Genomic DNA, 26694 nt, shown 5'->3' with positions numbered 1-26694 from the left:
AGTCACAGTTTTAAGGCTGAAGACAAAAGTCCAAAATAACATCATACCGTCACTGTTTAAAATCTGTTAAAGAAATATCTGCATCATCCTCACTGACACACTGCTTATTCTCTCAACTCTCTCAAACCCATCAGGCTGTAAAAAGCTTAATCTGTCAAATCTGCTCATATCTGAGAGCTGGATGTTCCAGGCCTCAAAGATAGCCATACCATAATATTTCCCAGTCTGAGTGCACTCTGGGTGTGATAATAAAATGTGAACTGTTATGTGAGTGCATGTGTTTCTGCTCACATAGCCGAGGCTTTCAGGCAGGAGGTCTAAACCTTGACCTCAGATTGAAACCAGGGATTATGCAGATTTTTACACACAAACTGTGAAGAAGGGAGGGGGGGGGCGATATTATGTTAGTGATAATTTGGTCTTTCTCATTTGCATCTGTTTTTTTTTAGTTGTCTTGTATTGGTATTTGGATTCAGTTTTAGAATTGGAGGGCAAAGACTAAAAATCTTTCAGCAATGATAGCATTTTATATTCCTAAAATACATTTATAGATACACACAAATCAGGAGCTATTTAAGCTCAACGCCTCATAAAAGTGGCAGTAAATGTAATATTCCTAATGCATCAGTGCCTATGTGGTAAGTGATGACCTATACCCATTTATTTTCATTCATTGTGGTCACATCCATTGATCCCAACATCCTGGTCTTCTGTTCAAACAGAGATTGAATAGTTTGGCATTGAAAAAGTAATGGATCCAAAACAGCGTATGCTTAATGTTAGCTCCTTGTCTGATCAAAAATTCTAAATTGAATAATGTATGCTGCGCTCCTTTCAATCCTGTATGTTTGGCCCGATGTATACCCTCCTACTTTATCGATGTGGTATGAAAAATCACTATGAATGTTTCTTAACTGGAGATTATCAAATGTATTGCAGTGAACTTTAGATAAGTTTGTTTAAGATTTCCTCCCACATGTTTAAGCTTTATTGGAGTGCAGCAGATTTTTACTCTGAAGGGTATTCAGGTAATGATGCATATTCTCTACTGTAAATGTTTTTTTGTTTTTTTTTGTTTTTTGTATTTAGTAAAGAATTTTTGTACCTAATTTGATTGAATGTTGCTTTCTGAAATGTTCTGCTTTGTTGTTTCGAAGTAAGAAAGAAAGTTAAAAACAACATTGGTTTTGGAAGCAAATACAAGCTTGATTTCTTATTTAAAAGTTGCTGTCACTCAGTTTTCACAGCTGAGGGCTGTAGCTACTGTGCGACTTCCATTTTTTGCCACCTTGCAGTTTTTTGTGCAAATACACAGGTTCAGAATAATACATGCTCATGTCTTTGCAGAATGATCAAGCATGTACAGTAGGGAGAAACCTGGTCATATGAACAGGATTTAACGTACAAGGTACACAGATAAACAATGTGCTACCTTGCCACAGAAACATCTCCTTCCCCCAACCCTTCTCCTCCTTCTGTCCTCATGAATATTAGGGAATTAATGCGTGCAGGGAGAAGGGAAGGAGGGGGCAGGGACAAAGGGAGAAAGCGAGGATAGTGAGAGAAGAAAGGGAGGGGGAGAGCTGATATCGTCAGAGGCCCGGCAGTGCGCAGGCTCTGTGCGAGCTGGGCTGGCTGCCTATTGATTGGAAAACAACGGGCTGTGGGAGGACAGATAAGGGTGGCTGTGGGCTAACGGGTGAGGGAAGGGATACAGACCAAAGCTCAGACCACGCTGCCATCTTTACCTCCCAGATTTTCTTTTTCTCTCTTTCATCCTGGAATAAATGTAATTGCCACTGCTCATCGGATGGTTTTGCAGTGGAGGGAGGTTTAGACAGATTCTCCTTGGCTGGGAAGATCCTGCTTACACATCAAGCTACAACAACAGTGGCACATCTACTGCAGGTAATCTGTCTTCCTACTATACCTACAGTATCATCCAGCTGTTCATTCTTCCAGTCCTGACCTCACCGAGGTCCTCGTTCAGCATCATCCACCCTCCATCCTTGCCTTGTAACCATGGTTTCCTCCATCTCTCCGTCCTCTCTCCTCGCTGCTCCTCTCTCCCTCCCCCACTCTCATCTTTTTTCTCCCTCTGATGAGCTGATGACATGCACTTGCTTGATTTCCATTTCTGCCATGGCCGCCTGAATATTGATTTAAAGTGGGATCCATGTCTGTTATATTTATATGGGACAAAATCAGAATGATTTAACTGGCAGTTTCAGTACAAATATAATTACATTCCTGCTTGGAATTATTATTTTTTTTAGCCAAGGGTCATAATAGATGTGAGCAATAATTTCATTTCATTTTCCTGATGCTTGGCAGGCTCACAATAACTGATTTAATAACACTAGTCATGTGCTGACATTGTTCCTTTTTAAATGATATCCCTCAATTTGGAATTAAACCTGAAAAATGGACTCTCTGCATTTGACAAGCACAATGGTGTCAGCAGAAAAAAGCTTTCAATATCTGCAGTAAATAGGTGTTTGATTTGTTGTTTGGTCATGTAGTTGTTGTCATCCCTCCTACAGTAAAATGAGGTGAGTGATTTGGCTCCATTGCATTAAATGACCTCTGATGAGCTCTTGTGATTGGCTCTTTCTATACCTGCATGCATGTGGAGCGTGGAGACGCACCTGAGACCACCACCACTCTGTGAAGGTCACATGCAAAAAAAGGCTGACACACATCCTAAACACACACTATGCGGACATTCAGTACCTGCACATCTCAAACACCTCCACATCATCGATCCTACAGCCAGCCTTAATGTTGATGCTGTGACTTCACATGTCTCTTTTTGCTAGAACAAAGCAAACCTAAGCTTGCAGTAAATAGAAATGCTACAGCGTGACTGAGAAGCTCTATGAGAAAATTCAATTTGTGATTTTACACCTTGCCAAATTTCCAAACAACAGCACATCAGAGCTTCCTGCAAAGAATCCCTGTGGCAAGTTCAGAGTCAGCAACTAATATTCCTTATTTGTGTAGATCAAATAACTTTAATTGTATCTATTGACAGACGCAAGTTGTCAATCACTTTCACACAAAGGGGGTGATTCATTCCTCTGCTGCAAGGATTTATTCAATATGGAGTCATTTCTTCCCAGCAAATAAATTATAAATAAATGTTAAGTCAAGATGAAGCAGATGCAATAAAAACACACATCAGTACAGAGAAGAGAGAGCTATAGAGTGAGTAGACAAGACCCTGAAAAACACTATCCTTCTGTTGACGGAGCAGCACTTTGCTGAGTGGTGTGATGAGGAGGAAGAGGCTTGGACAAGCTTGTTTTTAAATGGGCTCCTCTGTACTCACCCACTTAGGCCAGGCCACGGTCCAGCAAAGCACACAGGATGAAATTTAGGCCTCACTACTGTAATTACGCTGCGTCAGACAACCTACCCGAGGTACAACTTCTCTTAAAAGTCTGGCTGAATGACTGCAGTGTCTTTTTGCAGGTTTGCACTCTGTCATTTCTGCTGTTTAATACAATTAATTTCATTCTTTATTTACTAATGGCCATAAGGAGCTCCAAGAAAGTGTTTCAGGACATTATGTCATACTGTAGGCTATGTGCTACCCAAATTATCAAATTATCAGTCAAGTAAAAATGACCATCAGCTGCATTTGCTGCAGTTACTGAGTTGCTTTCTCTTAGTGTATCCACATGTCTGTGACCTCTAATGATAACTGGATTAATTTTTCAAGGAAGCTGAATAAGGTATCAACACCTGAAGCAAGAATTATCATTTAGGATTAGGGAAGTTAGGTTTTTAACAGGCATTACTCTTACCTGTTAAATTAAGTGTACCCTGTCTATTTACAACTTTCCTAAATATAGAGACTTCTTCTTGGCATTGGCCTGTGATAGTCCCAGTTGAACCACTGGAGCATAACTCACACTATGCAGATGCCAACAACTTCATTTGGTATGGAATCAAAGTAGAATATGCTCTGGGGACATATTTAAAAGGATGATCAGTATTTCTGGGGTGAAGTTGAAAGTTTTTCCAGACTCTAATACAGTTAAGTGTTGTAATAAAAGGTAGTAATAACACTTATTTACTCCAAACTGTGCAGAGTATTAACTGTTTGCAGTAGGAGTTAAGAAATTATGTGTATGTGTTTTTCTGGTAATTCAGTCTGCCATGGGACAACATATATACACAGGGAAGATCATAATTGTAAACAGAGACAGTTTTAGATTTTGGAATATTTCACCAGAGTATATGAGCTCCTTTGTCACTCTTGACAAGGAAAATAGTGAGGGTAAGAAAAAGCTTTCCACCAGTTAATGATCTATAATTACTGACCAAAATAACTTGTGAATTATATATTTGTAAGGTTTTTATATCTTTCTGAGACAGAATGAGTTGACAGTTAATTGGACACTACTGCACCAAATTTAGCTTGAATAATTTTTAAGGGAACATTTTAATATATATCACACATTGCAGTGGTTTAACTATATTCTCCTCAATGGTGTCCAAGCTGCTTTATTTGACAGGCTAAGACATTTGAAGCTCCCTGGCCTTGTGATTCCTTGTCCCTCTATAAGGTGTTATATTTAGGTTTACTACCTTTCCAAATATATTTTGAAATGATTTTCTGAAGTCTTTCAGACTCCAAAAAGCCTAAAAAGTGCCTTGAGTGGTATCATTGTGCTGCAAAAATATAGCTTTGGAAGAATAATTTATATAGCCGATATACATGCTTACACTGAGGTTAGAAGATGAAATCTCTCTGAACCAGAATCATCCTCAGGGCACCTTTATGATTCTGACTCAGTTAATGATACAGTTTAGTGAAGGATAATTTGGCATTCATGAAAAATAGCCTTACTGTAATATATTATATACCATAGCATTTCCTTTTTTTCATGTCCTAGAATCTTGAAAATCTCATCAGTTAAATGTCAGAAGATGTACTTAATTAACTGTGGCTTACCAGTAACGCCAACTGGTTGGGTTCCCTTTGGGACCTGGTCCCCTTCTGGCACATCTACCTCCTCTTTGTCTAGACAACATGGTGCCATGGATTCCACATGAGGTAAGGCAGGCATGATTTAGAAGATGCCAGATTAATCCTTCTGGGATTCTGGGATCCATCTTGGTAAATCTGACAGATGAGGACCAGATAAAGAATTTTGTGTTTTGTCTTTTTTTTTTAAACACATTTGAAACTTAAAACATCAGTTTATAAGCTGTGCTGATTTATCAAACTCGATGCATTCAACACTATATGATCACCACTCTCTCTTTGCAGGGTTCAGAGATTAACAGACAGGGGACACCATGGAAGCCCCTCTCGTGTGTTTGGATGAGGAGTTCGAGGACCTGCGGCCCTGCCGTATGGATGAGCTGGACCACCCATCGCTCAAACACTCCTCTTACTCTAACACTACCACCGTCCCCCTCGCCTCCATCACCCGAGAAGACTTCTCTGAGCTGGAGAACTTCTCTGAGATGATGAGCTTCAAGTCGATGGAGGACCTGGTCAATGAGTTTGACGAGAAACTCAATGTCTGCTTCCACAATTACAACACCAAGACGGAGGGCCTGGCGCCCATACGCAACCAGTCACACAACCAGGAAGATGAGGAGAGGCTGCAGGATGAAGAGTGAGTGACAGTGACAGTCAGTTAATATAGTTTGTCCAAATATGCACATGGTACACTTACTGCAAATTTTCTAGGGCTTTCAGTACAACTGAGATCTTGAGGCTGATTCATAGTTGTGTATAGGCTCTACGCAGAGCCTACAGAAGTGCCCTACACCGTTGTGAGAATTTATAGCCGACTTGTGCAGTGGTATGTCTGTTTTGCTCTGCACTTACACCTCCAAAAGTCTAATTGGCGGTGGCGTTTCTACCACACTGTGCTGTGTTTTTGGGAAGTGCCGTAAAGTTTTATCTACACAAGATACACCTGAAACACAGCTAAAACATGACTTAATAGCAAAAAATATTAAACACGAGTACAAAATTTTGCTCCATGTTGCAACCCTCACAGACAAAACACTTGTCTTTTGCTGAACACATTTTCCTCACAAATACAACATGCTAACGTTATTAGCATAAGCTTAAGACATTTTACATTGCATAAACTAGCACAGTGGCTTACAGAGTTTTCCTCTACTCATATGAAACCAGGAAGAACAGTGACAGTTAACAAAAGGAAATTACAAAATGTGCCTCTATTTCAACTCACAAAGTTCACCAATAAATTCACCAGTATACTAGACACGTTTCCCCCACATATTCAACATGCTAATGTTATTAGCAAAAGCCTGTAACATTTTATGGTACACATTAGCCTAGTGGCTAGCAGACTTTTCTCCTCCTACATGTAGTATTTTTTACACACTTTGGCACCTTATTAAAATTATAACTACAAAAAAGATTTTCAGTGTGGATCAGTTTATTTTTATTGTAAACTAGAACTAGAACTACTAGAACTAGAATATGGTTTGGGGGGCACCTGGCACAAGATTTGGCTGGTGGGCCACACGTTGAGAGTTATTGCTATAGTCCATCGAAATGTATTTGCACCAGTATTTTTGGCTTAAAAACAGAAATAACTTGACACTTCAAACAGCATCCAACAGTATACAGTTACAACAATGTCGACATACAGATAATATCTAAAATAATTTTAGATTTTTTAGAAATCAAGCCAGCTGAGCTGAGAGGGAGACAAAACAGGGACCCCCGACCACATATATTGTATAAAATTGAATCACATATTTAACTGGGTGGATGGAGGTCGCCAGGTAGAGGGCCACATTAGCCTCAGGCTGCAGTCCTGACCTGTAGTTGCTTTACAGGAATCTTCACTTTCACAGAGATAAGTTGTTGCAAAAGGCAAAATATGTTGGACTGGTGTTAATTTGTATTTTTAACATTTTTAATTTTGAAAAGAAAAAAAAAATGTATCAAAAAGGTTATCAAAAATGAGCAAACACTAATTTGGCAACCCCTCTACAGTAACTCTGAGTACCCCTCAGGGGTCCTAGACCCCATGTTGAAGACACAGTCTTTACAGATTATAGACAAATAAACTAATAACTTTTCAGCAAAATGCCTATATTTGGGTGTATTAGGGCTTTGTGATACTCGGCCATCAGAATACAAATAACCACAAATAGAGTGACATAATAAAATACCACAGCCAGACTATTCCTCCAGCTCTCTAATTACACACTAGCGTAGTCATTATGCTGCCATTAATACCATACACATCAAGGCCTAAACAATGGCTCAGCATGTCACACATGACAAAAGCCAAAATATTTCCACACACAGACCGCAACATCCCAAACAACCAGTCAATCAGCAGCATGACCCCACCCTTGCCAGCTCCACAGTGGGGCTGCATGCTGAATTATTCAATGTGCAGTGTTGTACGCGTCAGTTAGCTTTGGCTCTGTTGGTGTGTCTCTGTCTCTGCCTCTCCACCAGCTGACTGCCAGATCCTCCTCCTTTTGCTAGCAGGCTCCGAGGCAGAAATACACGTCCTCACACTGGGTGGATATGAATTCTGCTAAAAATAGCCTGACTGTAGGTGTAAGAGGAGAGATTTTGGAAAGGAATCACATGATTTTTCAAACACTATTAAATTGATTTTAAAAATGAGTCTGTAAGGCTTTGAGCGATTACTGAGCACAGAACACATGGGCTGTGGGTGGATGTAAGTCCACAGCACTAAACTAATCTGCATGTTATGAGCAAGACATGAACCTACTGCATTACTCTGATTTGTACTGTCACAGTCCACATAACAACCGTTCCAACCATCCTCTGGAGTTTTTGTCACCTCCCATTTCACAATTCTTGCAAGCAACAATCCATGCTGGGATTTCAAATCAAACTTGATTTGAGTCTCATTCACTAGATATTTATTCACCTCAAGCAGCTATTAATAGAAACAAAGACAGTACTGATGCTTGTAATACTGAGGACCTTGTCCTGTGTTATGACATATAAAATATCTCTTTTCCGTGGAGGGTGTAGTCTGATTTGAAGTGATAAGATAATGGTAATAAATAATGGTCAGCAATGAAAATCTGCTGTTTAGCTGAAAACAGTCTGTCGCATATTTGAACTTAATCCCTGCAGTTGCCTCATTAAAATCACAGATATGAGTCTGACAGGCTGATGGAGATTATTAAAGTATTAAACAAAATGGTTTCCCTTCAGTGGCTGCGGGCCACCAGTTACAGCACGACAGCTTTGTAACATGGAGTTCCAGTTCCTGCTGGCCTGATGACCAAACCGCGTCCTTGTGTTATGCATGCAGTATGAGCTGTTGATGTGTTGTTGTGGTTATTGTGGTGATTACAGATTCTGGTTTTTAAAATGTCTTTTAATGAGGTGAGTTTAATTTCATTTAAAGTGCTCCATTTCATTTAGAGGAAAAGGCAAAGTCTGATTGTTGTTGTACATTGTTGTCCGTTACACAGTATACAGTACAAAGCTACAGCCAGCAGCCTGTTATCCTAGCTTAGCATAAAGACTAGAAACAGAGGGAACAGTTAGCCTGATTCTGATGCGTTATTATGGATCCCACTGCGGTGTGATTAGCTAGCACTAGCCCTAACCATGACCTCTTTGCCCTTACCCTAACTGTCTCCAACCTCAACATGTCAGCATGATGAGTACTAACCAATCAAAACACAGCAGTTCAGGACTTACCAAGAAAAGCAGTGGGACACATGATAACATGAAACTGACCAAAGATTTTAAAAATAAATAAATAAATAAAAAAATCTGCCTACCAGGACTGCCCATTTTGTCCCACCAAAGTTGTTTGGATTTAGAATGTAGATCAAAACAGGAATTACTGGAGTCGGAGTGCATCAACATCTCCATGGCGTGCGCAACTGTAAACTTTTCCATCAGCGCCAGAATTTTTGTGCAGTTTACATGCTGCTACATTTTCATAAAAACATCCATCTTCTTCTTCATTTGTTTTTGGACACAGCAGTGTGTTTCTATTTACAAGATGTGTGACAGTGCCCCCTATCTTAAAACAGTGAAAACACAGATTGACAAAATATCTCGTCAATGGCGGGGAAAGAGTTAACTATGGAGACCAAAACTATCTTTTGTACCAGGCTGTAAACATGTTTATTTCTCATGTAAAGTTTTTAACATTTTAACATGGGGGTCAATGGGGGATTGACTGGCTCCTGGAGCCAGCCTCAAGTGGCCATTGGAAGGACTGCAGTTTTTAGCATCTCCATGTTGGCTTCATTTTTCTTCCCTAGAGGTTGCCGCTTTGCTAGAACTAACCCTAACCAATGCAATCTCTTTCCTAACCCTAACTGTCTCTCACGTTGATGTGATGAGTTCTAGCCAATCACAGCACAGTAGGGCAGGTCTTGCCAGTAAAAGCAGTGGGATAAATAATAGCATGGTTCTGAACAAAGATTAAAAAAATCTGCTGAACAGGACTGCCTCCTGCCAAGAAAAGCCTCGCATGGCCCACTTAAATGTTTAAAATGTTGCCACTTCTGTTTTTGTATGGGGTAAACAAACAAGACGTAACAAGATATATTAAAGGCACTGGCAAGCAGATGTTTTTACCCTACAAGCCATGCTAAATGGCTGTCGGTACATATTAAGTTTACAAACAGAGTGGTGGCTTTCTTTTGTTTTTGTTCTTTAAGATGTGATTATAGAAGTTTAGAACAGCTATGTTGTATGTGTTGGCAACCGTAATTGTTTATTACAAACAAATTGTCTTTTCTGTGTATTTATTTTTTGGTACTTTGTTGACTAGTGTATACTGGGTTTTATTCTGCTAAACATAAATGCACCTTTGAGCAGATTTCTGAATTCAAGTTTTTTAATTTTTATAGCACTGTTTGTACAAACTGCTTTACAAGGTAAAATGGCTTTAGCAACACTGCAACTTCCTCTGAATACAAGGGGTCACTTTACAGAGTGGCGTTATCTAGTTTGTTTGTTTTTTATTTCAGGAAAACATTTCAAAATACTGAACATTAAATGATGATGAACATGTTTCAAATAATTCATATTTTTTGGGACAACACTTGTTATTCTTCAGTTTTCATTGTAGAGTAAAGTGTATTGAAACCTTGACCCTGTTTATGTGCTGGTGCATACAGTGATGGCATGCAGGCATTGCCGGTGAGGTAAGCTGTTAGCTGAATGGTGTCCACTGTGTGTTGGGGTGTGGGCAGTGCCACTGGGAGCAGGGCAGCAGGCCTGAGCCAACCTCTCAGTGGAGGAGGAAAAAACACAAAGGAGACTTCTCTTCCAGTGTTCTGTCATTCTTCCTCAGACAGACGCTTGCTGCGAGTTGCAGTCAGAGACCACAGGCACAATGATGTGAGGAGCTTTATCTAAATCTCTGCTAAGGATACCTTTTACTGAGTAGTAAGCTGCTTTTTTCTGTTGTGCATTGTTCCTCTGCAGCCTCCAGCTCTGCGTATTGACCACCATCATTGACTTGCCACATTGAAATACTGACTGAGTTGCAGGCTGCTGAAGACAGGGCTGAGTAGACCGCCTTATAAGCAGGGAGATAAAACCACACCAAACTCTGGCCTAATGCTGTTATATAACTGTCTGACTACAGCAAGTGTGGATACACCAGCCTAAAATGGTAGACAGCCTGTAGCAGAGCTAAGGCCAAGATAGAGTCTTGATGCTTGGTTTTAATAGTTTCGAGGTACTTGAAAGCTAATGTGTACACGTTTGTGTCTCTGTGTTGTTCTGCAGTGTGTGGGATGCTCTAACTGATAACTACATCTCCACTTGGGACGGCAACGATTCAGAGGGACTCAACGGTAATCTGTCTGACCAGGAGGTATGTGTAACTCCATATCTTTCAATTTGGTTTAGATCTGGGAAATGTGCTTTTAGGCCCAGTAATAAGTAAACTGTCTTTTTTACTTTGGAAAAATGAACTTAAATGGGTTTGTCCAACCTTTTAGCCACACATATATGGTAAACAGGACTGTCTTCAGCTGACCAAACCTTTTAGAAAAAATCCACTAGTATTATCTGCCGCACTAGTTTATAAGGGGAAAATATTCAGTTTTATAGATGTAAATAAATGTAGCAACAGGCTGTGTCATTATTTTTCATTTTGAGATGCCAAACTGAGTTCATTCTCTCTGAGGCTTGAGCTCATGCTGACACTTGAAGACATGCTCGCCCAACCTTGACTGGTGTTCCATTCAGCAGAGGTCTCCCTCTTCCTCCCCTCCCCTAATTGGCTGTCACATACAAGTGGACAGCAGGCACTTAGCAGTCCAGGCCATGTTTGTGCTGGTCAAGGCCGGAGCAGATGTTTTTACCCCAGAGGGAGAGGGCTGTTTTGAAAATGCATCATAGTGCTCAAATTCAGATAGATCCTGCCTTCAGTGGAGTTGTTGGAATTCTCTCAGAGTTTAACCTTTTCAGAACCCAATTATGTTTCAAACACAAAAAATATTGTAATGGTTGATTTCTACTCTAATGCACTCATAATCATTAGCAATAAATAAATAAATGAATAAATAAAATAATAATAATAGATTACTTCATTATGTGTGATTTTTTTTATGTCCATGCCAGTGGACAGAGAATCTGGACACAGAAATCATCTAATAGTAAAAATTACTATAAATGATCTTCACAGACCTTTTTTTAAAAAAACAAACAAAAAAAAACCACAAGTTTATTCATTTTTTCATAACTGGTTAACTGATATCAATAAAAGTAATGCTTTGAAATGTATTGTATATATCTTTTGCATTACATTTGTCATCACAACTCAGAAGATTTCTTAAGTATCTCCAGAAAACAGTATGTTTGAAACCTCCTGAGATGGATATTCTGTGTACAGAATTCATAAGATGAATTATAAGCTGATTATTATGTTGAAGTATTGAGTCAGATGACAGTAATCATAGATCTAGACATCCTAGAAAATGTATGCCCATTGGAATGGGTGGTGCATCTGAGCGGGTTAGAAGTTACCTAAATTGTCCACCAGTAAACATTTCACAAAGGACAACTGACCTTTTCTCTGTGGATATTTCTTCTGCCCAGTGCCCTTGCTTCTTCCAACTATGTCCTTATATTTATTCCAAACATACCAGAAGCACAAATCTTTCAGTAATACCACATGGCTTCCTGGTGTTTTTAACATATTGATATCTAGCAGGTAAAATGTTAACCATAATCACCATCTTAGGCCCTGTCTCAGCGCATACAGATATTTCTTAAATGGATATGTTCACCTTCTGTTAAAAAAAAATATGTCCACACAACTTTTATTTTACAAAATATCTCTGTCCACACTAGAATGCAAAAACGACTCCACTGTCACCGGCCTTAGCTGTCTTGCGCAGTCTCCCCTCGTCACATAAGTAGCAACAGGCTAACGTTACCTTTTTCAGAACACATCAAATCAAATCAAATCAAATCAAATCAAACTTTATTTATATAGCACTTTTCATACATTAAAAATGCAGCACAAAGTGCTTCACAGAATAAAAACAAACAAAAATTCTACATACACAGGTGAGGAAAGAATTTTTGATGTGTGGAATAAAACTAAGCTCAGAGTCAAAAATGACGCCCAGGTTCTTCACACATTGTGAGGGTTTAAAATCTTGACGTTTTGGTAAAAACTGGAGATCTAATCACTGTTGACTCCCCTTTGTTATAAGGATGAAGGAGCTTGATGCTCTGGACATGCAAAACTTTGTCTTCCACTCCTCGCCAAACAGCAGTCCCAATGTGCTGGTTTGAGCAGGCCTGATCCAAAGCCATACTTTTTGGCAGACTTTAAACTGCGGATGGTAAGATGGACCACATAAAACTGGACGCAGCAGAAGCCTCAATTCGTCCGTGAAGTAGTGCAGCAGTAAAGGTTATGTATAAAGTAATCATTTATCAATGTAGTGCTAACAAAATTGAAACAAATCAGTAAGTTTCTGAAACTTTACATGTCCGCAGATACACAGTAACCAGAGTTTTGAAAAATCTCTGTGGACAAGGGGCCTTAACATGTGGGAAAATATATCTGTTTACAAAAAAGATCTGTATACGTTTAGACAGGGCCTTGAGAGGTAAGTAAATATCAGAACCAAATGTCAGGAAAAGTTGTTGAGTCATTTTGCGTAAAACCACAAAAATCAACCTCATGGTGGAACTAGAGGAAAAGTCAGGCATTTATCAAAGTTATATCATCTGAGAATCATGACTGTCTGTAAAACACTACCTTTTTATCCTGTTGAGTTCTGGATAAGGTATTTGTTACACCAAGCCAGCACTGAGAGGCTCAGGAAGAGCTAAGAAAGCTGAAGCAAAACAAAGACACCGTCTTATCCTACACACTGACATTTATTTATTGTTACTTACTTATTTTGAATACACACATTGATGGAACTAAAGACTGCATTTTACTGAAATCTTATTTTTTGATTTCATGTGACAAATACATTGATTGATTGAAAAAACAAATCATGGCAATCCATCCAATACAGTCATTGCTGAGATATTACCATCCACTGAGCCAATGTTACAGATTTATTCACATTGCAGTTAACTTCACTGCCAATCAATCTGAAATTAAACTGCGCCAATAACCAAATAATTAACGTTTAAACTATTAAAACACTTTTACAAATGGCATAGCAAATGGCTTTTTTTTAAAAATGTGATACTAAATAATGTAAAACCTTTCGAATATTTAAACATGAGACTTAGTTTATCATTCCAAAGCAGAGAGGCTGTTATTAACTCTTGTTATACTTCTTTTCTTAGTAAAAAATAAAGTAGCAGCCATTTGTTCTTGTGTGTGGCCTCACATTCTGCAGATCCACGAAAAAGAGGAGGAGGAGATGAACGAGAAGAATGACAATGCTAACTGCCTCAAGGAAGAACCTCTCATCACAGCTGATCAGGTGTGTGTGTGTGTGTGTGTGTCTCCTTAAGGGAGGAAAATGGCTATGTTTGTGTGTTCAAGATCAAACAGCAGTGTGTCTGTGTCCTGTTTGATAATGGGAAAAAGAAATCAGGGTGTAACATGAGACTCGTCACAGAATGGTGCTTGGGTCCCTCTCATCTTTTACCAGCCACTTTTCACACATCATGCATTTTTGTTTTTGTTTGTTGGAATTACCATCGTCTTCTTTTAGGTATTTGAGCCTTTTTCATTCTGATTATTTCTTTTTTGTTGGTCAGCAGAGCTAAGATTACAACTATGGAGTGAACAGGTCAACAATGTAGGATGGGTCAAGGCCGAGCTGTGCTTTCAGGACAAACAGAAAAATGTTATAATTGATTCCAAACACTACAGGTAACCAGCGTAGGGAGGTCAGAGTGGTGGCATTGTGCTCAAATTGCTCAGGTCTTGTAAGAGCCACTGTATTTTGCACAAGCTGGAGGCAGTTCATTGATTTCTGGGGCAATCCAGCGATAACGAGTTCTGGTAATTGTGATGGTTTGAGTGCAAGGCATGTGTAAGGGTTTGTCCATTACACAGTTAAAGAGATTATCTAATCTTGGGCAATGCTTCTGGAAAAATGTATATACCATGATCAGAGTCCCGATGAACCGCAGACACAACCTTTGCATCGCTAGATGTGACATTTCTACTTTGATTTTGTCTTTTATGCTTGCATACTTTTCTGGACAGGCTCTTAATCATGTCCAATAAAACTACTTGTGTCATGGAGTGCTGGACTGTTCTTATACCATGCTGGCACAGGAGTTTAGACAGATGCCTGCCCAAATCCAAGTCTGCCTCAGCTCTACACTGCTGTAGCCTGTGCAGACATCAATAATGGATCTAAGTATGATATGTACACTAATACAAGAGGCTGCTGGCATTTTAGTGGCCACACTCTACTGACAAATGGACGGTTATGGATGTGTGTGTACTTACTCCTGACTCCTCATCTCTTTCCTGTCCATTCACCTGTCTCCCTGTATCCTTCCATTTCACTCTATCTCTTCAAGGTCATTGAGGAGATAGTTGAGATGATGGAGAACTCTCCGGATCCCGGCGAAACTGAGGAGGAGGATGAAGAGGAGGGCAGCCACTGCTCCTCCAGGACCAACCCCTCCCTGCTGGAGGAGATCAGGCAGCTGTCACAAGCCTCCAACAACAACTGCTCCTATGAAGGTAAAACTGAAAACAAACCATGTTGCGTTTTTTTTTTAATGAATGAAACTTTCTAACTGACACTGGGGCAGCAGTTGTTAGATAAATTTGTTAACTGCTCCTGGTCAGGATGTTATCAGCTGGTCTGGGATGTGAACAGGCTTCAGTGCTGTCAAACATTGTTCCTTGTAGATTTGCCTGGCCAAGAAACTACTTGGATTGGCAGCAGGGTGATCGGTCTTTCTAATGGCAGTATCCTTTAGGTGGCATTTAATGTTTCTCTTTTAAGCATGCTGCACGACATCAATAAAATACCAAACAGCGAGACCATCCTCAAATGAGTTCTTGCCATAGGCTGGGCATAAATATCATCATCTCTATTTATAGGAGAGCCAACAGGAAGGCCAGTTTTGATGAGTGCATGGACACCATGGTCAAAGACAAACCTGTACACATTGCAATATATACAGTATATCCATCGTATGTAACAAGTTCTCCCATATTCAGTCTTCAGATCTTCTTTTTGGGTTGAGAATGGAGAGATATATATCGTACTCATGTTCTCTGCGGCCAGCCAAGTCACCAGTACTCCCCCTCAACATGTCAGGTTTTGATGTAGTAATCCACATGGTTACACACACTTGTCTTTATCATTTCATCAGGTCTGTAGGTGAGAGTTCAAGTGAACAAGGTGTTTTCTGCCATAAGGTGTCCTGTCACTGAACATATTGGAGATTTATGTGGAGCCTCTGTCTGAGTTGCATTCATTTGTCCTTACTGCTGTGGGAATGGGAGCTGAACGCATGTGAGAGAAAGCATCTTTTAGGTTCTCACAGACTTGTGAATTATTGATTTGTCCAATTTTTTTGGTTTGTAACATCATTGTTAGTGTTTAGTGTTTTACACTTACTTACATAATAGGTATGTACTGTTGCTTATACGTGAATTTTTAGCTTTCACTCCAATATGTTAAAACCCTTCCCTGAAATCCATGTTGTACTTTAGTGTATCTGTGAAGTACCTGTGGTTCTAAAAAGATCATATAGAAATAACTTGATTTAACTACTTGCTTGATGATAAAATGAGCTGCGGGGTAACTGGATCTCTTCAGAGGGAAAGGACAGCATTGTTTTTTACTCTTACACGTTTGGCTTGTCTTTTTGGTATGTAATAATGTTTTTAAGTCTGATAGCTCGATAGATAAATCATCAGCAACATTGTAGAGGAGCAATGATTGTATGATCAAATTGTCCATGTACTTTATAGTCTGTACTGTTAATGAACCATAATTGTAACTTAATTTTATCATAGAGTTTGGAATAGGGCCAGAAACATGCAGCAAAACTGTCATTACCTCACCATCACTACACTACTGAGAGGAGAGTATGTGGAGAGAAAGACAGTGAAAACAAAAACAAACAACCAATGAATCTGTGTCAAAATCAGCCGGGGAGGAGCTAGTTATCGTTTCCTCTAAGCAACCAGTGGCAACAAACAGCTCACAGATGTTGCATGATTTACATTGTGAAGCGTTCAAGCTCTTTTCAGTAAAAATACGTTTTAGGTGAAGGTAAATGAATAGGTTCTCATGATGTGTTCAGTGTAATCTTGTAAAATGCAGCTTTTGGCGAGAGACTTGAATAAATACAGCTGTTGGAAGAAGAAATGTGTTGATGTTATCACAGCACTTTAAAATAGATATTAGAAAGGGAATTATGATGTATCATATACAGTTAAAAGGCTTTTTACTTATTTTATTAATGATGTTTTTCATGTGAAAGAAGGTTATGTTAGAGGTTGTTTCGTAAATCTGTATTATTGAATTTATGCTCATTGAAAGGTAGTGTAATGAAGGACTGAATGACTTTAAAACTATTCATTTATTTTTTATAGTGTAGATTCCTGTGTTTTTCTGGCACAAAAGAAGAATAAATAATAAGAAAAAAAACAACAACAAAAGAAACACCAATATAAAAACACTGGTATCAGCTATTGGAGAAATTGTTGCTAGAACCGCCACTACCTCATGGGAGGATTGAGGAGTTGCAACACAAAAAGATGTATCTTTTCTCTAATCTCTGCCTTTTACGAAAGAAACACTATGTACTTTTACCCTTTCAAGCCTCTTAAAAGTACTGAAATGAAACAATCTGTGAAGGGAAAATAACCATGTGATTGAACCGCCCACAGTTCATGTGGCAAAGATACTGCTTTCTTTCAATGGGTCACAAGCAGCAAAGAGCTGCTGGGAATCACTGATGGGGAAATAAAAGCCAAAACGGGTCTGCTGTTAAAATCTCTCTTTTTTGTAAAATAATAATATTGCCACAATGTCACAGAGACCAAACAATGTTACAAGAAAGACTAACAATAAGATCTAACTCTCAATTTTGCTCAAAGTGAACCATTTACAGTAAATTTTAGCTCTGAGTTTGACCATGTTTTAGCATTATGTCTGAACCTATGGGTAAGAAAAACTCCTGCACAAGATAAAACCCAACTATCCCTTCCAACCTCTTCTCTGCAGGCCTGAGCCTTATGCCCAGCGCAGCACTCATTGAACTGCTGCACAGGGTGGAGGCCGCCATCCGTGAGTACTCAGAGGAGCTGGTCAGCCAGCTTGCTCGGCGTGAGGAGCTGGAGTTTGAGAAAGAAGTAAAGAACACGTTCATCACTGCCCTGATGGAGGTGCAGAACAGGCAGCGGGAGCAACGCGATGGCAGCAAACGCAGACGCCGGGACAAAGCCCTGAGCCTGCAGGGGGGAGGGACGGCACCTGTGAATACAGCCTCCACAGGCCACACGGAGAAGACAGGGAGCATGCCTGTCAAGGTGGGAAGCTTTACACACCTTTTAACTAGTTATATAATATGAATGTGTTTGTGTGTGTGTGTGTGTGTGTGTGTGTGTGTGTGTGTCACAACTTAGGCCCTTCTACACAAGAGTTTTGCAAATGTGTGCTGTCATCAGTATCATTACATCAGAGTTAATTACTCTGCAGTGGGATGGATTTACTAAGAAAATGGCATTGTGCAAATGTGCACTGCAGTTTTCATTGAGTTAAATTAGAAAAAGGTAAAACCACAGTGCCTGACAACTCATCCTCTTCCCCTTCCCTCCCTCTGACTCTTAGCATAATGGATCTCAGGTCCATTAGCCTCTTAAGTATCTTCCAGGAAAGATCCTAAAGTGACCCGTCGTCTTCAAACAGGAACAGCCCAGTCTAGTCTACTCCTGTCCAGTAACAGAGAAACAACCTAATGGATTTTTCCCTCCATGCAATGCAGCAGCAGTGTTTTTAAGTGGTGACTGCTGGGTACCTGAGGCTGCATTACTAAAGTAATATAAATGTAGATGGCTTGATGACGTAGATGCGATATAAACAATAATGTTAATCTTATTTCGACATGATGTTTTTGTGAGATGCTAAAAGGTCTGTACTCTGATGAAACATACTCTCGATCATACAGTCAACTTAATTGAGGAAATGATGATCAGTAACTTGTAATAATGTTCTGTGTGTGTGTGTGTGTGTGTGTGTGTGTGTGTGTGTGTGTGTGTGTGTCGGTTGGGACCTACAGCGTTTCAGCATGGAGGGACTGTCTAACATCCTGCAGACCGGCATCAGACAGACATTTGGAAGCACAGGGAATGAGAAACAGGTAAGGTCAAGGTCAAATGTTTTATTAAAGGATCAAGTGTGACATAGTTGCACTAAGCTGGAAATGAAGTTTGCTTTACAGAACATAACAGTTAAATGATGAAACTGACACTAGACATTGGACAGCAGTATTTCCAAGGATTCACTACTATGATAAAGTAAATCATGTCCATGAATTATTCAACTGAATAACTTACATGAGTCATTTTTTCATAATTATTAATTATATATACATGTATCATATCAAAATATGTGGTTGCAGTTTTATAGTAACATGTCCTTAGAAATGTTATAGCAAACATGAATTACTGAAAGTATATATGCTGCTGTGGTAGCACTATTTGATTCCAGTGAGGATACCACTCATATGTATGTTAGAGCCAGGGGCATAAATGTAGACAGTGCAGGCAATGCAGCTGCACTGGGGCCCATTGGGTGGGGGCCCTGCAAATGATTCAGATTGACACCTTGGAACTACACCTGTGTTTATTAAAAAAAAAACTCACAATAAATTGAAAATGGTTCCATGATTTTATCTGATTTTATTTTGTTTTATTTTATTTTTATTTGATTCTATTTTCATTTTGGGTAAAACAGTCAGTAGCAATCTATAACAAAATTATAGGCTTATTATTACATGAACTACAAAAACTGTATAAACTATACATATATATATGTATATATATAAACTAAGCACAAAAAAGTAAGTAAATTTGTGTTTGGTAGATTATTTTTTGCTGTAACAATGCTTCTTGTCAATAAATCTTATACTGTTGGAAAGCGGAGTATGTGGGTTGTGCCCATGAAAAATTTGCCAAATCTTCTCATGTGGGTTGTGCCCATGAAAAATTTGCCAAATCTTCTCTGCCAATGCCAAACAGCTTTTTTTTTTGCTATTGTTTGCTCTTGTTTGGTTTTGTTGGGTGGATTGGATGATTGAAGTCTGAAGAAACAAGACATATTGGCAATTTCACAATTTATTCATTTAACAAACAGGAGCCTCAGTAGCGTGTGGAAGAACCATACACAGCCAAACCAGCCTGGCACCTCCTCCTCATGCTGGTCACCAGCCTAGTCACGCACATTCTTCAACCAGCATTTGTCCCAAGTCAGCCAACATGGTTGTGTTGGTCACTCTGGCACGAACAGCACGTCCAGGCTGATCCCACCAGTGTTCAATGGGGTTGAGGTCAGGACTGCTGGCAGGCCAGTCCATCCTCTCCACTCCCAAATTCTGGAGGTAGTCTCTGATAAACCCTGCTCTGTGGGGGCGAGCGTTGTCATCTTTGAGGATAGAGTTTGATCCCAGACTGTGGTGATATGGGAACGCCACTGGTTGCAGAATTACATCTCGATATTTCTCTGCATTGAGATTGCATCAAATGATGACAAGCCTTGTTTTTCCAGTGAGGGTGATGCTGCCCCACACCATTACACTGCCTCCACTAAAAGACGTTACTCCATCGGTGCAGCAATCAGCAAAGCGTTCTTCGTGTCTTCTCCACACTTTGACCCTATGATCTAACTGCCGTAGGCAGAATCTGGACTCATCGCTGAATATAACGTTCTTCCACATGTTCAGGTTCCAATGCACGTGTTGCTGACACCAGCACACATGGGCCTGACAGTGAAGGACAGTCATGGCAGGTCTCCTGGCAGCCCTTTGAGATCGGAGATTGGCTGTGTGCAGTCTGTTCCGGATTGTCTGGGCAGAGAGCCTTCGGCCATATCGTCCTGCAAACCTTGACTGCAAATCTGTAAAAGATTGCCTACGGTTCCTAAGTGCTGACAGGATGAGGAAATGGTCTTCTTGGGTTGCCGTCTTCTTGGGACGCCCACTTCGCGGCTTGTCTTTCCCTCGTTATATGTAACTTGGCCTTCAGTTTGCAGATGGTACTAGGGCTCACTCCAAAAAATGCCACAACTTGGTTTTGCGGAACACCAGCTTGAAGTTGCCCTATCGCACGGGCCCTATCCAGATCAGACAAACGTGGCATGCCAAATCTTGGAGCAGACACCAACTGACTACTGGGCCATGCTCACAGGTGCTGACAATCAGGTGCTAATCAGGCACCTAATTGTCAGCACCTAGGGGTACCAGAAGCTCAAAACAAGAGTCAATAGCAGCTGCAAAAAAAGGTGATTTGGCAAATTTTTCATGGGCGCAACCCACATACTCAACTCTGCTGCTCATCCCACAAATGCATGATCCTTACAAATGTGGCACCATTTAAAAGGAAAATAAACAGGCTTTCCAACAGCATAAGATTTAACGTCTCTCTCTCTCTCTATATATATATATATGTATGTGTAGTTTTAAACTATTAATTTCTTATTTTCTTTGATATATTTGTCATTTACAGGTATACAATGATGATTGTTGGATAATATGTATGTTAATATTGTCTAATATCAAGTCTCTACTTGATCATGTGACAAGATGATACCTTCTGGTTGCTAGTTTAGGCGCAAAAATCTCTCAAGACTGACAAGCTGAGCACATCTACAAGCCCAGTGAGCAGTCATTGCTTTTATACATAAAATCGGCAGTAAGAAAGGACAAGAGAAACAAACAGGAGGAAAAAGTAGCAAAGCTTCCTAAATTAGATTCCTGTGGCTTTTTTTATAAACAGTTGCCAGAGGTGTTTGTGTGTGTGCACCTTATAACTGGTAACTAGCGTGCACTGGGGCCTGTTCTAACTACCATACGGCACTAGCTAGAACTTAAGTTGTAACTTCTTAACAGCAGGAAGGAGCTGTGCTGTATAGCAGCCAGTGCACAACCCTTTCAGGAAATGAGCTCAAGTACAGTTTCACCGGCTGCACTGCCTATATGTACGAGACTGTCCCAGTCCAATGCACAGCTGAGGTCATACACAGGGATAATCTGCCTATCTAATGTAATTTGATCTCTATTGATAGTGTAAGCAATCTGCTATGGCACACTGCAAGAAATATTCCTTTTTTGTTCATATAAATTACTGGCAATTGGACAAATGAAAAGCTGGCCTTTTGTGTGTCTATAAATGAAAATATATGACTGTTTTGCTTGGATCAGAAAACATTTATAACTTAAATTTAGTGATAAGTTTGTCCATTTAAAGATCTGTCAGTAAGTTTTGGAGTGATTTGAATTTTGGTGCTGGGGTTACCTTTGTGTTTACAGAGAGATTTCAGACTGTGCCTTCAACCTCTCAGTCAGTTTTACAGGCTTAATTGTTTGCAGTGTTGTTTGGGAAATAGACTTAATGACTTTATTGCTGAGGGCTAACTAAATATGAAGCAACAACAACAGCTGGTTAGCTTAGCTTAGCATAAAAACTGGAAATGGGGGGAGCACCTGGTACTGATCCTCTAAGACTCACTGATATGCCTTTTCTACCAACATGGAACTGGTTTCATTCTGGTTCCCACACCTACTTTTGAACCGTTTAGAACATTTCGACCAAAAGTAAATTGGTTTAGAGCCCAGAAAGTTAGTTCTCAACTGGACCAAAAAAATAGCAGGTTTTGACCTGAAGTTTCCCCCAGACTGCTTATAAAATGCACTTTATTCGATCAAAGCACTTTATTCCATCGACACACTTTAAATAGCACTTTATGGCATTACTGCTAACTCTGCACTTTACTTCCATGTATGATTGTTTGTCTGTTTGTGAACTATTCTTACTGTTTGTTTTAATTACTGTTTTTGTTTTTTAATTGTCTGTGACCTGCCAAGGGACAACAGATGTAAATGAGCAGTTCTGCTATCTCTGGCATATTTACAGATGTATTTATACTGATGTTCATCAATATGCATTGTCCCTTCCAAATAAACACTTAAATTAAATAAATAAATAAATAAAGTGCGAACCGTGACAACAAAGAGAGGATGGGGAAGGGAACAATGGAGAGGTCAAAGGAGAAATTGACAGACAGAAGTAAGTTTGCAGTGGTTTCATTAATTGTTGGTTCATGCTTAAAATTGGGGTAAAAACAAATATCTGTATTAACAGAAAATAAGTTCGCAGGTAACAATGAATACGCAGTTTTGCTTCTACTGTTTACTTCTGCTGTGCATTGTGCAACAGCCTCTGTTGATGACACACCTGTGATTACAACAAGGAAATGATAAAAGACATAGTTTCCTTGGATTACAATGGTTCTGCTCAACACTGGTGGAAACACAAGCTGGTTCGCTAGACAGCACCAGGGGTCCGAGAATCCTGAGCTCATATACACAGTTCAGAGGTAGGCTTTCTAAAGATGACTGACCTCAGAAAAGAAATGATAATGAATTGAGGCTAGAGCGAAGTTAAACTAAACATAGCAGGTTCCAGATTTATGTTTAACAGAAAGATATGAGAGTGGTGTCAATCTTTCCATCTAACTCTTGGCAAGTGCTGTATTGACATCTGTGAACACTGAACCTGTCTGTTTTCAGTATCTAAACACAGTTATTCCATATGAGAAGAAAGGCACCCCTCCATCTGTTGATGACCTGCAGATGCTCACGAAGAGTAAGTATACTTGTCCAGAACATTTGTATCAAAGGTACATAATAAGTACTGGCTGGATAAAAGTGTATAACCAGAGTTGAGTCACTATTCATTTTTGTCATGTAGTTCTTTTTGCCATGAAGGAGGACAGTGAGAAGGTGCCTACACTGCTAACTGACTACATTTTGAAAGGTAAATACAACAACGTTAGTTATAAAGTTGAGGTGGGAGGAAATCTGTAAAGGGCAAAATTTGAATATATACCTTCCTCCTGCTGCTCCCCCCTCTGATTTAAGTCCCTCTCACCAGATGAACATGGGCATATGCACACACTTCATACAGTAGCCTAACCCAGTGTTTCCCAAACACTGATTTATTTAAAGTAAAATTACAGTGTGTTCTCTGATTTAAAGATTGTCTAGTAAATTCAGTTATTGCCAAATTGAACTTTCTCACTTTGCTGCAAGAATCACTACATCAAAGTAACTTCATTATATCTCTCATAGGGGCTTAACATTATTATGCACTGTTTTTCCTCTCTAGTGTTGTGTCCTACCTAAAGCGTCGTCAGGCCAGAGGCCACAGTGTGATGGAGAATTCTCCCCTGAGGGCTTTTCTAATCCTCCTCGCCTCTGGCCCAAGCTGCATGACCTTCCATCTTTTACCATTATCAACCATGGATCCTCACCATCAACATTATTGTATTCACCTCAACTATGACTACTGCCTTTCGCTGAGCTCACCTTCTCCCTTCCTGCACATTAAGCTCAGGCCAGACCCCAAATGGCCGCCGTCTGAATAGTTAAACAAGTGGGACAGCCTATTCCACATTTAAAGGACTTCACTAATGGAGCATGACATGCTATTAAATATCACAACACCACTTTGGTACAGGGATACAACTTTATGGTTGCTTTCTTTTCCTTATTTTTTATGTTACAGTTTCTTTTTCTTTTCTTTGTTCCCTTTAACAAAATCTCAATGTTGCCAACTTTTGACACTTATTCATAAACTGACCTCTTAACCACTGGGTCCTGTTGATTGTTGTATTTTTTTGATTCATAGGAACTACACTGTAAAATAAGTGAAATGCCATACTGCATCCACATGTGATCATCTCCCTGTATTGCTTCAGATGGAAAGAGTGATTAATTTGAATACAAAAGCCATGCACCTTTTTCTGCCAACTTAGTACTGTAGCTCCATTTGAATGACAAGAAACACACGACTATTACGGGTGCAGTGCAGTGCATTACAATGTTTGTTTTTTTTTGCTTCACTATCTGAATATCCAGTGCTCTTCTGACTTTTTTGAAATTTCTTTTCATTTATATCTAAATATTTGATATAAACTCTGTTGCTGATTTTCTACTTTTATTTACTGTGTCATCAGAGCGAAAGGCTTCTGTTCATTCCACCCTGTTCAGCCATGTGGAGGTGTATCACTGAGTTGTCCTTGGATATATCATCCCGTGATGAGATGAGCTCATTTCAATAAAGGCGTGCATATTTGCATATTAGCATATTTATGACTTCCTTTGCGCCATGTAGGTGAATGTTACATCGCTAATCGCAAATTCTAATAAACATTCTACCCTAGAGTTGACTGCGTCTGCTTCTTTCTGTCTTAACCTTTTGAGTTTAGCTGGTGACATGATCAATGCTGATTAGCTGGTGTAAGAAGACCAGCCACAGCAGGTTGGGTTACTTTGACTTCATGATGGTTTTTTTGTTTGTTTGTTTGGTTTTTTTGTTTATGCCCCCACGCCCATGGTAACCATGGTCCATGTCCATCCTTCCTAATGTGAACACGATATTTCAAGAGAGCCTTCAGGAAATATCTTCAAATTTGGCACAAACGTCCACTTGGACTCAACAATACAGTTTATTCATTAGATTTTGGTAGTCATAGGTCAAAGGTCAAGGTCACTGTGACCTTGCATCTGTCTCATTTTTGTGAAAGCAATGTCTCAAGAACACAAGGGAATTTTTTTTAAATTTTTTTTGGCACAAACGTTTACTTGGACTCTCTTACTTGCACGATGAACTGCTTAGATTTTCATTGTCAAAGATCAAGATCATTGTGACCTTGCATCCATCTCAACCTCATGAGTGCAATATTTCCTTGAGGGAATGTCTTCAAATTTGGCACAAGTTTGGCGGTATTTCAAGCATTTTTTGGATGATTCAGGTCAGGGATGCTCAACTTGATTGCCCAGTGGCCACTTTTGTAAAATGACAGGTGGCCAGCGGCCAGTTGCAGCAGGCCAGCACAGGTCAGGTATACACAAGGGTAGGGGCCCTGGCCCTTTTTCTTTTTTTGATAGTATAAAGAAGTCCTATTTTGGTGTTTTTATACCCTTTGGCAACTAGTTTACATTCAAAGTACATGATAATAATAATAATAATAATAATAACAATAATAATGATAATAATAATAATGATACATTTTCATTGCCCAGTCTTAGTGCAACAATGTCCCATATGAGTATAAAAAATGACTTGTGATGTCACTAAATCCTGCTGATATTCCCAGGTGATTTAAGGTTATTAAAAAGAAACTGTCTTCTCTCAGCAGTGAATTTCGAATATCACAGCGAAGGAACAATAAGCAGAACAGGTTTGAGTGGAGGGGGACTGAAGTCTTTCTTTTCTTGTTTCTCTTTTGTGTGAAACTTCAGGAACCAGCTATTGTAACAAGGATCACATTTTCTGTACTCTGCAATGCATAAGAATTACATTTGCATGGCTACATGTTATTCTGTCAGATAACTGACTTCATTTTACACTTCATGAAATGCTCTGTGTCCTGACATAAGTAGCAAGTATGGATCATTACTGGTTACAGGAATATCTATTCCTACACAGATTGTATGGTTTCTGTGTGTTGATGAAACTTACAGTACTGTCTCTCAAATCTGATTGGTCAGATCCATTCATGCTGACACTGTCCTGAAGCTTACTGTCCTCAGCAGGACAGGACCAGAACCACTCAGTCAGGTTCAGGTTTGGACCAGATGTCCCTGTGTCCATTATTGCCACAGTGAGTTTTAGTACATCATAAAAAACACTGACCAGAGCCATTACTATACGTCATAATACATCTAACAAGTAGCCCAACTGCACAAGTTTGCCTTGAGGCAACAAATGGAAAATCACAATTTAAAAATAAATATAATACATGAAACATATCTTTAAACCATCAATGATGCTTCCTAAAAGTGATTTGCATGCCTGTCCTTTTCCCAGCAAGATATCTTGATTTAAACTGTCAGATTTGTTTTACCCCTTTGGCACTTTGCCACATGTGCCTCTGTTTCTTGAAATGCAATATTTCACAAACTTCATTCATACTTCACATAATGTTATTAAAATGTTTATCAGTAGGAGGGTTTCAAGGACTCTTTGT

General features: G+C 39.5%; 1 protein-coding gene across 1 annotated transcript; it reads left to right on the top strand.

Annotated features, from left to right (window-relative positions):
- Positions 1-1586: 1586 nt before the first annotated feature.
- On the top strand, positions 1587-24886 carry fez1 (fasciculation and elongation protein zeta 1 (zygin I)). The gene is made up of 10 exons (XM_050035897.1): positions 1587-1908; positions 5282-5636; positions 10763-10850; positions 13855-13941; positions 14999-15164; positions 17671-17975; positions 18725-18805; positions 23231-23306; positions 23412-23477; positions 23829-24886. The coding sequence occupies exons 2-10, from the start codon at positions 5311-5313 to the stop codon at positions 23843-23845; spliced, it is 1212 nt and encodes a 403-aa protein (XP_049891854.1). The 5' UTR covers positions 1587-1908; positions 5282-5310; the 3' UTR covers positions 23846-24886.
- Positions 24887-26694: the final 1808 nt, after the last annotated feature.

Source organism: Epinephelus moara, chromosome 3, assembly GCF_006386435.1.
Source record: "Epinephelus moara isolate mb chromosome 3, YSFRI_EMoa_1.0, whole genome shotgun sequence".
NCBI classification, from domain to species: domain Eukaryota; kingdom Metazoa; phylum Chordata; class Actinopteri; order Perciformes; family Serranidae; genus Epinephelus; species Epinephelus moara.
Note: the sequence above shows the minus strand (reverse complement) of the source record. Positions and strands in the feature narration are given on the sequence as shown.